The sequence below is a fragment of the Lynx canadensis genome, chromosome X (assembly GCF_007474595.2).
Source record: "Lynx canadensis isolate LIC74 chromosome X, mLynCan4.pri.v2, whole genome shotgun sequence".
Taxonomy (NCBI): Eukaryota; Metazoa; Chordata; class Mammalia; order Carnivora; family Felidae; genus Lynx; species Lynx canadensis.
Window position 1 is genome coordinate 10,719,800 of NC_044321.2, and position 15,555 is coordinate 10,735,354.

The window sequence follows — 15,555 nt, forward strand, 5'->3', positions numbered from 1 at the left end:
TGAACTACCACTCCCCTATTATAATTTCAGTACTCCAGATTCTGTTTTCTGTCTCCCCCAATTTCCTTTTCCCACAGCTAGACCGTATTCCCTTTTCTTTTCTGCTTCAAACTCCCGTCCCACCCACCCACCTACAGACTCCCATTTCCAGGGGATCAGACCCTAACCTCCTTCACCCTCCCCGTCTACCCTGACCTCTGTCCGCCCGATTGTCGTCGCACCCCCCCCCCCCTTAGCACCCTTTCGCTGAACAGCGACTCACTCTTTGCCTTTGAACATCTGGCTTGTCCCCTCTTGAATGCTCTCCCCGACCCCCGCCCCAAGCGACTGAAAAACGAAACATGCGCACTTCAGAGCTAGGAGCTGTCCGAGTGCTGAAATTTATAGGCTGGGTAAGATCACGTCTCCGTCTCTTTCTGTAGCTCTCATTCCAGCACAGGATCTCAGCAATTTTGCCCTCTTCCCCCCTGCCCATTCCAGCGCGCAGAGTCCTTTTTTCTCTCTCATTTACAACTTCTTTTAAAAAGAGAACATTTTCTAGAGAAAAGAGATTTGCTAAACAGAAAGGACATAAAACAAAAGCCACAGCAACCCGACTTCCAGCATGGCATTGTCACCAGCCCCCTTTGCATGGTGATGCGATTAAGGTAGCGGCATTTTTATTATTCGGAAAAGCAGCTGGGGAATCCATCAGTTCTAAGGCTTTGTCTTTCCTTGGTTAACTGATGGTCCTGAGCCCCGATTTGACCTGACCATGATGCCTAGGACTGGCACTTTTTGTTTTTCCTCAGCAAACTGTACAAGCCCAAATCTCTTTTTGATTTCCAAGGAAACTAGATTCCTGCCAGATTTCGAATCTGGACAATAAATAGATACTTTGTCCTAGCTTCTTTCTGGAATCTTTTCGGGAATATTTTCCACAAGCATCACAGAAACAGGAATGAACCGGCAGCTAGTGAACATTTTGACAGCCTTGTTTGCATTTTTCTTAGAGACAAACCACTTCAGGTAGGTGAAACGACTTTGCATGCTGATATTTTCCCCATGAAAACTGTTTTAAAGAGAATGTGTCATACAATTTTTATCTATTTTTCTATGCCCTGGACCATATTATTTTAATTTTATAGAGGAGAATTAGATTTCTTTTGTTCTTTTAAAAGGCGTAATTATGGGGGGAGGGTAGTAAATTTTCACAAAGGCAAGTTTTATGATGCATAACCCCACTCTATGCATTTCAACACGTTTTCACAGCCAATGTGATATTAAGGCAGTCTAATGAGTTGCATGCTCTTTACATTTCTATATAATAATGATTTTTTTTTTGCTGTCAAATTCTTCTTAAAGTCATTTAAAATGATTATTGGATGCAATGCTTTTCATGTGGTGGAAGTGATTGGATTAATTTTCTAGGAGCATGCTCATTTTATATAAAATATAAAAGAACCCTAATTCTTAGTCAACTTGAAACTTGTATTTCAGCAACTAGATGCATACTACGAGCACTACAATTCAGGAAATTTCTTGAAACATCAAAAATATTTAAAATCTCATTTTACCACTATATTCCACTGTTTGGTATATTTGGAAGTTGAATGCCTACCAAAATTTAATTAGTATCACATCTTTGTATTTATCTATACATGAGAAATGGACTATGCATAATTAAAACAAGTGGGAAATTATTATTTGCATGCTTGCATTTTCTACCTAATTTATAAATTACCAAATCAATTGATACTTCAAAATATCAGATAATTATCAGTAAGTGAAAGAGCCATCCTAATGGCAGAGGTTCTAAGACAGCGTAGAGATTAGAGATGTTCATACAACAAAGTGTAGGAGTCTTCATTTATTTTCACCGAATTTTATGGTATTTTTTCACAGAACCAAGAGAAATGGAACATATAGTGATAATTCTATGAGTACTGGGAAAACCCACTATGTTCCTTTCAGGTTCACACCTACTATGATTAAGAAAAATTGTATGCTGGGTTTCATTAGAATCATCATCACCATCATCATCATCATCATCATCATCACCTTCATTACCACCACTATCACCATCGTAATCAAATAATATTTGATTAATCAGATGAATCTGCATATGGGAATGTGAGTATTTTTAGATGACTCTATCAATTTTAACTCCTGCCAAATGTTTAAATCCTCCTTGCATTTAATACTTTGTATTTAATACTACTTCTTTGAAAAAGTGGCAAAAATGTGTTTTCTCAGTGATAGAATTAATTAGATTATTTGTTAAACTATTAAAACAGAGCTTGTAGAATATTATGCTTTAGGGAAGAAATAGACATTCAGTCAGCCACTATGTAATGTGAAAGAATTCATTTCACTACGAACCAAATAGGTTCTTTTTATAAGCCCTTTAAGGAAATTAAAAACATGAGAAATTTTCCAATCAACATTTAGTGTTTTTGATAATGCAGAAGACAAAATGATTTAGAAGTTCTTTTTCATGAATACTTTACTGGAGAGTCAACAATTTAAACACTAATATATAAATAACACCTGATAAAATAATAGAAGTACAGACACACTTATTGTTGACCTATTTTAGAATGAAGATAAATGTCCAAGTGAAGCTTTTCTTTTAGACAATGCATAGAAAATTATTAGTAGTTGATAGCTGGAATAGAATCCAGCAGGTGAGAAAATAAGCAACGGAATAATTAGTTCACTGTTTACTTTGTTCTACTCATATTATTATATACTTCTAATAAAAAGTAGAAGACTTCTATTAAGGGCTGAAATGCTGGAAGAATTGTTTGAAAGTCATGGAATGATTTTAAGACAATCACATTTTATAAATTACCATCTTCATTTCATTATCATCATCTTTATTTCTCTGATGACTCTAGAAAGAAATAGCTTTAATATATGTCCATGAAATCTACAACATAAGCTATGCATGTTATATCATCTTAAACATCTTTATAGCTACAGTTTGGACATCTGGGAGATAGGAGTCAGGATTTATAACTCTCATCATTTAAAGTTAACTTTACAGAATGTACAAGTTCAGAAGCTGACCAAAGAGTCTATAATTCTCCTTTTCTTCTTACAAACATATCGAATACATTAACAAAACATGATGTCAAACATTCTGTGAGCATTAGTTCTCAGGCGATGGTAGTGGAATTGTTGCTAAAACAAATTAATGATGTGTTTAGGACGGCTTTCTGCAAAGACCATGACTCCAGGTCTGGAAAACAACCTTCACAGACCCTATCGCCTTCAGATTTCTTGGACAAATTAATGGGAAGGACATCAGGATATGATGCAAGAATCAGGCCCAATTTTAAAGGTAGGTTCCATTTAAATTTATGTTAAGCCTGTGGGAAATCTAGATGTTTGAATAATATGAAATAAGTATTAAGGACTTTTTATTATAAAATGGAAACAAGTATAGTAGTCATTTCTAGTTGGCATTCTTTTGACCTAGCCAACATTTAATACCTTAAATTTTACAGGTTGTTTGCCACCTTTGAGAACTTCCCTCATTTTTATTCCATTCCACAAAGAAAACTAATGTCAGAGATTATTGCTACATTCCCTATTTTAAGTGGGAGTGTGAGTGGAAATGAATACAAGAGCAAATGATGGATTTGACTTGTATGAGTGTCTACCAGGATTCATACAAGATTCAAGGATTGTTCAGGATCTTTGGTTTTTATTTTGAATACCTACTCCCAAAGTGAAATTTAAATCTCAATATAAAACATGCCATTTTACACACTGTCAGGCCTCTCTCATTTTTCAACATTGTAACAAGAGGCTCTAATTGAATACATCAGAAATTTTTGGTTTCCTCTTGTTTAAACATTTTAACTGTTTATTTGAAATTGTTTATCTGAAATTAACAAAAATCATAGAATCGTAAAGTGCACATGTCAAAGATGGTGGATCCTTTCTTTGTTTAATTAGAAACAAACCAAAAAGTTTGATGTTTTTATTTGTTTAACATTATAAACATGTAATTAATCATCTGTAGAAATTACTTCTTATCTGTTTATTTTTATTCTAAATAAGAACCAGTTATAATAAATGAATTATTCCTGATGCTTTAACTTTCAAATACATATTTTAAGAGTCTCTTGTGTTTTGTCCCCCTCCCTGTTTTTATATTATTTTTGTTTCCCTTCCCTTTAAATGACAATTGAATTTTATCTTGTAATTTAACATAATGCATTGTGGAGTGTTTATATTTTATAAAAGAAGAATCTTATAATATTCATGCATTGTTTTTGTTTTGCTTATTAGCAGCTTAATTAGATTGCTTTCCTTGAGTTTTGATTAATTTTATTATTGGCAAATATGAGCATGAAAACTAAATTCTAAATCATTTCTTCTTTAAATGCTACACCTCTGAATATACCCAGCTGAGTGCACATTTCATAAACAGATATGTCAGAATTTTGACAAAACAAATGTTTCTGATTTTTAGAGTATTTCCAAAAGCAAAAACAGAACTAAGTTCAAAGCTTGATTCTACTAAAAACAATTTTCATGCTCATCCCATTTCATACTAATTTTGTGGTCATTGCTTTGCAAGTCAATATTTGAAATAAAATCCTCTGAGTAACAAGTTGAGAATGAGCTTTCAATGGGACTGCTCATTCATAAATTTATTCATTTAGTCATTCAATAACTTTTGAGTCTGAACTATATGGGAAATATTAACTACTGCATGCTTTGAAAAGTTGAGAGACGAAACAGGTTTGGGAGCTACTGTCAAAAATTTTAGAGGGGAGAGCAGATGTTACATGAATAGTTAAATACAAGAGTATATAATATTAGACAGAAATAGTTAAGGAGTTAATAGTTAAGTAACATTAGGAAGTACAGATAAAATGCTACAGGATTCCAACAAATGAAAACATGATTTCCTATTAAGCTACTCAGGAAAAGGTTCATAGAGAAGGTCCAGAGATAGAAAATTGTTTCAAGTTTATGAGCATCATGCTTAATAGCAGCACTTATTCATTATTTTCTAAAAGTAACTTTCCAAAAGGGGAGAGAAGTGAAGAGAGTAATAAAACAAATGTCCATGTTGCCATTGCTACTTCAAATGACCATATAGAATGAGCAATCACTTTCACACAGCTTTTTTTCTAGTCCTTCTGGGGATGTTACTCTTTGGAAATGATATTTCTCATGATTCTCAAGGATAAATAAATGGAGAGAATATCAAGTATAGCAAATCATGGCCATGTTTTTGAGATCTTTCCACTACTTAAAGACCTGAGCACAGGATGTTTTAAAGACTTATAAAAGGGAAATGGGGTAGATATCCTTTCAGACTCTTAACATTAATGGACTTCATGGAGTTTTGCCTCCCTCTCCCTTTAACTCTTCACCTCAAGGAACCCTGATCCTCTTTCATAAATTTTATTTACATGAACCATTTATATCAGATTAATTACCTAACAGCTCCCACAATTCTCTTTACTCTGAGAATCTTGGCTCTTCCTGGATGTAAAACATTCCCCATTATTTTAGACTAAAATAATTTTCACTCCTTGTGTTCCCATGAAACTTTATATGTCTAATATGGTTCTTTGCATATTTATGTTTTATCAACCCACCCCACAATGCATCTGAGAGGGCAAGAATGTACTATATACAACACACACACACACACACACACACACACACACATCGCATAGGGAAAAGAAGTCATCCTTTTCTCCAGAATGAGAAAATAAGGACTGATAAAGAAAGGAAAATATAGATCAATTATGAAGATTAGTGCTTACAATTAGATGTAGTAGAAGTTGAGGGTGGAAACTTTTGAGGGACCAACCAGGGGTCACAATGGCTAGTAAAGATGATCTTAGCTGAGCTGAGGAGAAAGACATAAAGAGATAATAGGGAACTTGTTAAATGAGGAGGCTAGGAAGAACATTATAGTACTTACTGTAACACTGTAGTTGATTAGCAATGTACAAATGAGAAATGTTCTATAGTAGGTAGAAATGAAGGGTAATTAGGAAATGTGACTGTATCTAGAATAGTGACAGGCACCCTGTAAATGCTAAAAAATAAATTGGCTATGATAACAATAAACATGGTGATGAACATGATGTTGAAAACAACAATAATAGTAATTAATAAGATGACAGAAGGGCAAGATTTGACCATAAAAATAAAAACAAGAGCAAAATATGGGTTTTTGAGGTAAAGGGAATGGCTTTTCTAGATGTCCTATTAAATATTAGCTCTTCTCTGTTTTCCTTGCTGCCATACATTGGCAAGGGAAAAGGAAATGCATATGCATAATTTTTCTTATTGGATGGAATTTTTCCTGCATGCTTTTAAGTCAATAAAATATTTCATGTCTATTCCATATCCTTGATGGGCTCTGAAAGATGTCATAATGGGCATATATACAAGAAGGAAAATGGACGTAAGCTAGAAAAGGGGACCAGAAATGAATCAGACTTAGGCTCTATAATTGAGAGCCATTCTTAGAAACTATGGGGGGAAATAGCTTTTCTGATGTGTTGAAGCACAAGTGTATAAACAAAGTCATGAGTCAGTGTTGCCAATTGCATTCCAACTATAAGATCCATAGAGACCTGGGTCAGATCTTGTCAAAACATAAATTTTCAAAATCTTCAGTTCAGATGAAAACACAAGCTATATTCATTCACAATTACCTGGTTCTGAAACCATGGTAAATATTGATTCTATGTCAACAGAGGGGCCACTTTCCCCACTTGGGTGATTTGTCTCATTGTCAGTTGATTTATCATGGTGTTATTCCATCATCCTATCAGATATTCCTTTGTCAGTATTATTGTATCTTGAAAATGCCACTTTAAACATTAAGCTTTTAAGGAATCCAAATGAAATGCTCAAGCCTGGGCAAAATGCATTAGTTCCGATTCTGTCTCTTTGAAACAAAGCTTTTATCTATTTTAATGAAATTTTCTTTGAAAATAAAATTAACTTAGGGGCGCCTGGGTGGCGCAGTCGGTTAAGCGTCCGACTTCAGCCAGGTCACGATCTCGCGGTCCGCGAGTTCGAGCCCCGCGTCAGGCTCTGGGCTGATGGCTCGGAGCCTGGAGCCTGTTTCCGATTCTGTGTCTCCCTCTCTCTCTGCCCCTCCCCCGTTCATGCTCTGTCTCTCTCTGTCCCAAAAATAAATAAACGTTGAAAAAAAAATTTAAAAAAAAAGAAAATAAAATTAACTTAGAGATATATCCTAAGTTGCATCCCAATGTAAATAAATAACATTTCACTATAGCATTCATTTTGGAAGAAGATCTGGGATAGATAATGCCAGGAGATAATTATTCACTCCACTTCTTTGTGCATGCCATGCACACTAATTTTTTTCTAAGTCTGGGAGACCTAAATTTGAAAGTGTGATGTGTGACATTAAAACCTACATTTGCATGCAATATGGTTTCCTTCATTTTCTAAGGAGTTATCAGCTCAAGAGGTGTTTCGGATACAAGTAGAAATAGATCCACTTCCAAAAAATTAGAGGTTCAGGTTTCTCCCCTTGGAAATTCTATTGTATGTAGCCAAGTGGAGCTCAAGCTCAAATGTGCTTACCAATCCCTGTAGGGGGTAGCTTGAGCACAAATGTCCAGCAGGGACATTTGGAAAGGGTGATTCTCTCAGTTAGTGAGAATGCAGTCCCAGTGTGATCGTTTCTTTGATCACCCTGGTAGATGTGGGGCATCAGATGTTACTGTGGATTCTGAGAAAAAGATTAGAATTCTTGCAAGTATCAGAAGTATGTGACTCGAGTGCAGGAAGTTGCAGAAGCCTTCAGGCACCTGAAAGGGTACAGCCATTTTAGAACAAGACAATAGGAGATAAAAGGGAAAAGGGATTACTGAAATGAAAGGCTGCAGATAACAATGGGAAATTTACGTATGACAGTTTTGTTCAGAAATGATGCTGATGAAGATTCTGTAAAAAAAATTAACGTTTATTTTTGAGAGAGACAGAGTGCTAGCAGGGTAGGGGCAGACAGAGAGGGAGACACAGAATGCGAAGTAGGCTCCAGGCTCCACACTGTCAGCACAAAGCCCGATACGGGGCTTGAACTCAACGAGCTGTGAGATCATGACCTGAGCCGAAGTCGGTCACTCAACCGACTGAGCCACCCAGGTGCCCCAAGATTTTTGAACATCTGAAATCCATTGACTGTGCCACAATTTAGCTTTTCTGGACTGTATGGACACCAACCAACACTTTTGTATATACTACGCTGCTACAATGGGCCTACAACGTGCTTGCCAGGATTTGAGGTGACATCAGGAAGGAGGCATGTACAACACTCTAATAGATTCTGGAAAAGTATATGTTTTCCTTTCCATGGTGACAGAGTAGTATGGTGGAGAGAGTCCTAGACTTGGATCCAGAAAATTCACATTCATGTCCTTTTTGAGAAAAGGTGTCTTCACTTCTCCATGCCTCAGGTTTTCTTCTGCCTTTGCCCATTTCATTTGAGTCCTTCCGAGCATCATATGAGATCATGCATCTGAATGATTTGTCTTTAACTATTATGTTTATTGAAAACAATTTGAATTATTATTACTAGTCCCTCATTTCTCTTTTGTAACTGACACTGATGCTGTATCGCCAAAGCTAACCCTTTATGGCTGTTGGGGCCTTATTGTTACTTGATTTTTGTTAATAGACACACACACAAAAGTCAGAGAAGTTCTAGTACCTTAGAGTGCTACTGCACTAATCAGAGCATAGATGTCATGAGTCTCAGTTGGCTCTCCTTTTATTATATTGGTGGGAAGATTTCCAACTTGAAAGGGCTAGTTCACATTCCTAAATATGAAACAAAGAGGGAGCCATTTGTGGGAAGGAATTATCTTTATATATTCAAATCCCATCCCTGATTATTTTCTTGGACTCATTTTTTTACAAGAACCAAGTAAAAGAAAGAACCAACTTTACTTGGCCCTAGAAAGAAGGACCCTGGGTTTAACTGGAGATATATGACTGTCATTTCTTATGTATTTTCTTGTCCACTTACTGTAGTTGCAAGGGTCACTGCACAAGCATGCAGAATTGATTTCTTATTTTAGAATGAGTATTTTAAAGAGAACATTTGGTCTCTACAACATGGCAGGTTAAGAGCACTGGAAATGGAAGCCCATAATTTAGTTGTTGAGAATGTACTGTATTGCTCCTTGGTTGATTCTGGGTAACTTCATATCCTTAATTTTCATTATTGAAAGAGCCTAAGCATGTTATCCTGAATTATATAGTGCTTGCTGTCCATCTTGAAGGACAATTCAGTCCATTTTGCTGTTAACCCGAGACTTCATTTCTTAAAAAAAGATAACAGCATAGATATCAGGGTATCTTGGTCCTTAATGATTAGACATTAAAGTGTGTCCAGTTAGGGGCACCTGGGTGGCTCAGTCGGTTGAGCGTCCGACTTCAGTTCAGGTCATGATGTCACAGTCTGTGAGTTCAAGCCCCACTTCGGGCTCTGTGCTGACAGCTCAGAGCCTGGAGCCTGCTTCGGATTCTGTGTCCTTCCCTCTCTCTGCCCCTCCCCGGCTCATGCTCTGTCTCTCTCTGTCTCAAAAATAAATAAAAACATTAAAAAAAATAAAGTGTGTCCAGTTAGGGCTATCATGTTTAGAGTGAGGAAAAAATAATCATTAGTTTGTTCCTGGTGGTGCTGAATATGTTTCGTGGTGTGGGATCAGACATGTTTAGAATAGGGTCTTAAAAATGGAAATATAGTTGATCAATCCTCATAACACCAAGGCCTTTGGAAATGTTTTGGGTACTCTTTGTGGTTAACACCTAAGAGGCTGTCCTGACTGGGGCATGCAGCATTTGCTCATTGACTTATTTCTTGAGAGGGCTACTTTGGACACTTGTGACTGACTGCAGACATTGTCACATGAAATGCACTGAAGGAAGGACCTGCACAAAGGAATAGGTCTCTAAGTGGTATTCTTAAGTGAGAAAGACATTTAAAAATGAAGCCACTGGGGGTCGCCTGGGTGGCTCAGTCGGTTGAGCGTCCGACTTCGGCTCAGGTCATGATCTCGCGGTCCGTGGGTTTGAGCCCCATGCCGGGCTCTGTGCTGACAGCTCGGAGCCTGGAGCCTGCTTCCGATCCTGTGTCTCCCTCTCTCTCTGCCCCTCCCCCACTCTTACTTTGTCTCACTCTGTCTCTCAAAAATAAATAAATGTAAAAAAAATTTAAAAAAAATGAAGCCATTGGGTTACCCTCTTGGAGTATAGTCTAGCTGGCCAAACAAGTATGGTCATGGGGCAAGTACATGTAATGGTTTTACATCTTTATACTGGAGTCTAAACACACAGTTCATTTCTTTGTTCCTATAATAAGTAGTGAGTAATTACTCTGAGCCAGGTGCCACATTACTTGCTAAGTATAAGATGGTAAACTAAAATCCAACTTTTAAGTGTCAGTCCTCACTTTACTAAAAACTGGAATATAATTTGTAAACTGAATGCTGCAGGACCTTTGTAGGAAAGAAATGGCACACTCCAATGGGGCTTGAGAAGGTTTGGAAAACCAGTCCTGAAAGGAGACTGTAGTACTCTGGGACTATCAACAACAGACCTGAAGAGGCAAGGGAGGGAGTGGTTACCAGAACCTGGACAACGTGGCTATATAGACAGGCCACTTAATGAGATCTGTAGAGCAATGTAGTCACTCTATGCTGTCCTAGCAGGGAGAAAGCTACAGAATAAATATTCTGATCTTACTTTCCTCCTATATTCCATTTTCTTATTGGAGCCTCTCATTGGCCAAATCCAACTAGAAGTTAGAGGGCAAGGGAGCTCAAAGATGCATACCTGAAAGGTCAGCTTCCCAAGGTACAGAGAACAGAAAAGAGAAGACAGTGTCTCTGGAAAGAAATGGAAGATAATCAGCACAAAGCCAATGTGCAAGCAAAGTCATCCCTCAACCTTCCAGTGGTGGAGCAGATATCTCCAAAACTGATAATCAGTTCAGAAAGTCTGCCCTGATCAGTCTTGGGAAAGAAGGGAAGTGAGAAAGGGATGTCATTTGGATATATTATCCCAAGAGTAAATGATACCTGTAAAAGCACAGAAGAGAGAGGAAGATAATGTAAACTGATAGTTCTGTCTCCTAAACTGACAAATGAAAGAGGCACATTGTGCGTGTGTGTGTGCATGGCTCGCGCGTGCACGGGGGCGGGGGGGCCGAGAGGGGGGCGGAGAGAGAAAGCTTTCTGTGGAGTATGTGAACATAATCAATATGGCTTCCCGTCTATCTAATATGTTTATATGTTTGCCAATACTATATTGTTGTGCTTTGCCCCATGGTCATCCCTTCCAGGCTCCTCATACCGGGATGTGTTACGGGCTTAGATTTGAGCATAAGACTTAATGCCGAGTCTCTTTGGGGCAGCATTTCTGAGACACTTTCTTTCCAGCCATGCTCTTGTGTCCTGCATAGAGCCGAAGAGTGGTAGACGAAGAAAAGATTGGGTGGAGGTTAGAAGAGTGTGAAGACCAGGAGTAGAGTCGTGTGTGTTTCAAGGAAATGGTGAGGCCTGTTTCCCACTCCTTGGCTGGTTTGATTACCGCACCTGAAACACAGTTATCACGGCAATTTTGCTACTTTAGGAAAACCTCAGAACCACTTTACCACATAATTTTTCTTTCATTTTTAAAACCCAAGTGTATAGAGAAGATAATATAATCTATCTTTTTCTGATTTATTTACATTTAAATACTGCAAGATGTTGATTTCTAAGAACCACTTCATGTCTAACAAGGCAGTTGAGATTTCTTTTATCAGGCTTTCTCCTACAAAAAAGCATTCTATGCCCCAAAAATATATTCAGAAAACAAGGAGTCTGTTTATTCAGCTTTGAACCTCAAACTCTCTGAAAATTGAATGATACACACATTTGGCAAACGGCACTATAGCAACTCAAGCTAAATGATGTGATTCAGAATAATTTATAAATATAATGTGCAATGCTCACAGTGGAATTCTTACAGTCTACTTTTTCCTTTGAGTTAACTCTGGTTTTAGTACTTGAACGTTGCATAAAGTATGTGAAGCCAAAGGATTGAGGATTTAGTACTAAACCAAATGAGCAACCAACCAGATGTGTTTCTCTAACCACAAGTTTCAGAACACCTGCCTCAGGGTCACCTGAGAGTCCTGTTAAAAGGGCACATACCTAGCCCCACACTTCTCCAGGCTTACCTCTTCAGAACTGCTGAGTGATGGGATCTTAAAATATTCACTTGAACAAATTCCTAACACCTTGCAGCTTATAGGGCTAGAATGAGAAAATTTTGCCCCTGTATCTGAAGGATAATACCTTCCTTGTATTGTCCCCAAGATACCACGTGCCAGGAATTGCCTTACCAAATGAAGGGGGGGGGGGAATCCCACAAGAGAAAAAAAAATCTAAACAGAGACTCATGAGAGCTGATTTTTTCACCTAACCTTTCTGGGATTCATTTTTGTCATCTCCAAAAATAAAGGATTTGGACCAAGATGTCTATGTCACTTCCAACTTTGATAGTCCCTTGCCTTTATATTCTAAATTAAAACTCTAGGGTATGTCATTTTATAAATTATTAATTCACCCGCAGAAGAGCTTGGATACATCCACTTTTCCTAGAGAACAGGTCTTTCTGCTGAGAAATAGTAATTATGTCCAGATATTTTTTGCAGTTGCCCCTGTCTCATTTTAACTCCCAATATTTCAAGGATGGCCATTATCCTATGGGAAGACTCTGGAAACTTATGAGGGGATTACTGAAGAAATCAGGCATTTATGATTTTGTCTTGCTTTTGGTCTGGAGGTGGCAAATTCATGCACAGAGGCTGCTTCTGGGAAAAGTACCACCATGTTTCTTTAGTTCAGCATCTGGCCAAAGATGTTTCTCAAAACACTAGTCCCATGAAATATTCTCAGATAAGAGGTTTAAAATGTAAAATAAGAATGGGATAGTCTACAAAACATCCTCTGAGAGAGCCCCAGTAGTCATTAGCATATTAAAAAGTTTCAAGAAAACCTGAAGTAAAAATACACAAATAAATGTTTTTAAAACTTTTTTTTTTTCCACAGGGGCTTATCCTATGCTTATTTGATCATGAATTTCTTAAATGAGTAACATTCTGAGGGACTGGTGTTTCATAGAATACACTTTGGAAAATGTGGTCTTGGTAAAATCCATAGTTTAAAAAATTTTTTTATATTTATTTATTTTTGAGAAAGAGAATGAACATGGGAGGGGGAAGGGCAGAGAGAGGGCGACAGAGAATCTGAAGTGGGCTCCATGCTGGCAGCACAGAGCCGGAGTTGGAGCTCGAACTCATGAACTATGAGATCATGACTGAACCAAAGTTGGATGCTTAACCAACTGAGCCACCCAGGTGCCCCTAAATTCCATAAATCTAAATGAAATCTTTTGCCATGAAAATAGATGATGATGATGATGATGCTCTGATAGATAATATCCATAAGAGTGAGAAGGCTCCTGCATTCAGTAAACTTGGCTTTCATTTTGATACATGGTCAACATGAGCATCCTGATGCCACAAGAGAATTACTCTACAAGTTAAAATATTATTGCAGGCTATTTATCTCCTGTTTCATTTACATGAATAAATGAGCAAACGGTGGTGTTTTGAAAAAACAAACATTGAAGACAAAAGAAAAGACATTAGTCAATACAGCAAAATACTTCAATCGGATGATCATCTTCTATTTTAGTCTTTATGTTTCCTGAATGCTGAATGACAAATACACATCCAAACAAGTGACCTTTAACCTTGAACTAAAGACATTTCTCCAGCAGGCTAGGACAAAGTTTCAGGCCCGTATGAAGAGTTTCCTTTTGGATTGCCATTGTCTCTTTCAGGCAGTTTTCCAAGATGGATAAATTTTATGGTTGTACGATTTCCATTCAGCTGGTGGTTTAGAATTTTTTTCCCATCACGTCCTTGAAATGAAATTTTTCAAATTTGAATCCATTCTTAAAAACCCCACATTTAAAAACATTGAAATTATACAATATTTATCCTAGATAACTTGTGTAGGTTTAAGATTAAGGTCTTCATTTATTAGCACTAAAATATATTCTAAGTGGGTCTTCTCAAAATTAATTATGTTTCATACTTAGATATATAAATTCCCAGGAAAAACTATTGAAAATTGTTTTCAATAAAGGTGGATGTGGGGAGAAATGTATTTGACATAATTACTAAATGTCTTGGGAAAAATATATATATGTGTGTGTGTGTGTGTGTATCTTTTTTTTTTAATTTTTTTTTAACGTTTATTTATTTTGAGACAGAGAGAGACAGAGCATGAACGGGGGAGGGGCAGAGAGAGAGGGAGGCACAGAACCAGAAACAGGCTCCAGGCTCTGAGCCGTCAGCCCAGAGCCCGACGCGGGGCTCGAACTCATGGAACGTGAGATCGTGACCTGAGCTGAAGTCGGACGCTCAACCGACTGAGCCACCCAGGCGCCCCATAATCTTATTATATAATGTAATAAAGATTATATACATATAATCTTATATATATAATCTTTATTACTAGTTATTCTCCCATGCTTTCTCTCAGAGAGTTTGTCAAATAACCAAGTATGATTTTTTTCTTTCTGTTTCTTACTCCAGGATCTTAGGGAAATACGAGAACAAAGTGGAGAGTGAGGAAATATTAAAGCTACCTTAGATTTAATCAATGACTTCTGATCCATGCCACTGATTTCATACAGTAGATGAAGATACATTGATGACAGAGCAACTACACATTCTGTATGAGATTAGTCCTTTATTTAAAACATTGCTTCAAGGTATCTACACTGATGGCATCAGTGTAGCTGACATTTCACTGTACGACCCACAGATAATGGAATACCAATTTTTAAGCTTTTCTGGTGATTGAGGGTTGGCAGCCTTAGACATACTGGACCTCAAGGAGGAAGTGAGTGAAGACTAACTATAATGAAATTACTTAGCATATACACAGTTTGCTTACTCTGTCTTCAAATTTTGTTTCATATAGCCTGATGCCTGACTCAAATTCCTTGTTATCATTTGCTTCTGATGTCACTGCTGATTCTCCATTTCTAGGAGGTGGACAGTGGCATTAGGGGACTAGGGACTAGGGGGACTAGGGACCATTAGGGGACAAGGAGATGGCTTTGCTGAATCCTTAGCTATAGAAGTCAGGGAATACAAACAAGAAGGTAACATTTTCTCCAGAATTTTGAGATTTGCTTTCAAAACAAAGTACATAATATCTTCCCAAAATATAAAAATTTAAGAAGAGATCATGGCTCTTTGAAAGGAAGTGTCACATAGGCCCAATGCCATGTCTTGTGAGTAGGAAAACTGGCACCAAAATTTCCATGTTTTTCAGGAGGAGTTTTGATAGATAAAATGCCACTCTGCTTCCTCTCTCTAAAATTTGAGATCATAGCTTCTTATCAGCAAAGTTGCTATACTATTCAGTATTTATTTTCTCTGGAATATCCTGTTTCATTTTCTGGGGTTGGTGACCACTC

General features: G+C 37.4%; 1 protein-coding gene across 2 annotated transcripts in view; it reads left to right on the forward strand.

The window, feature by feature from the left end:
• The first annotated feature begins 386 nt into the window (after positions 1-386).
• The window catches only part of GLRA2 (glycine receptor alpha 2), a 174,943-nt gene continuing 159,774 nt past the window's right edge, over positions 387-15,555 (forward strand). For both annotated transcript variants that reach the window (XM_030306271.1, XM_030306273.1), the window contains exons 1-2: positions 387-1,008; positions 3,192-3,325. In XM_030306271.1, the coding sequence (XP_030162131.1) occupies positions 941-1,008; positions 3,192-3,325 (202 nt within the window). In that variant the 5' untranslated portion in view covers positions 387-940. The remainder of the gene's footprint in view (positions 1,009-3,191; positions 3,326-15,555) is intronic.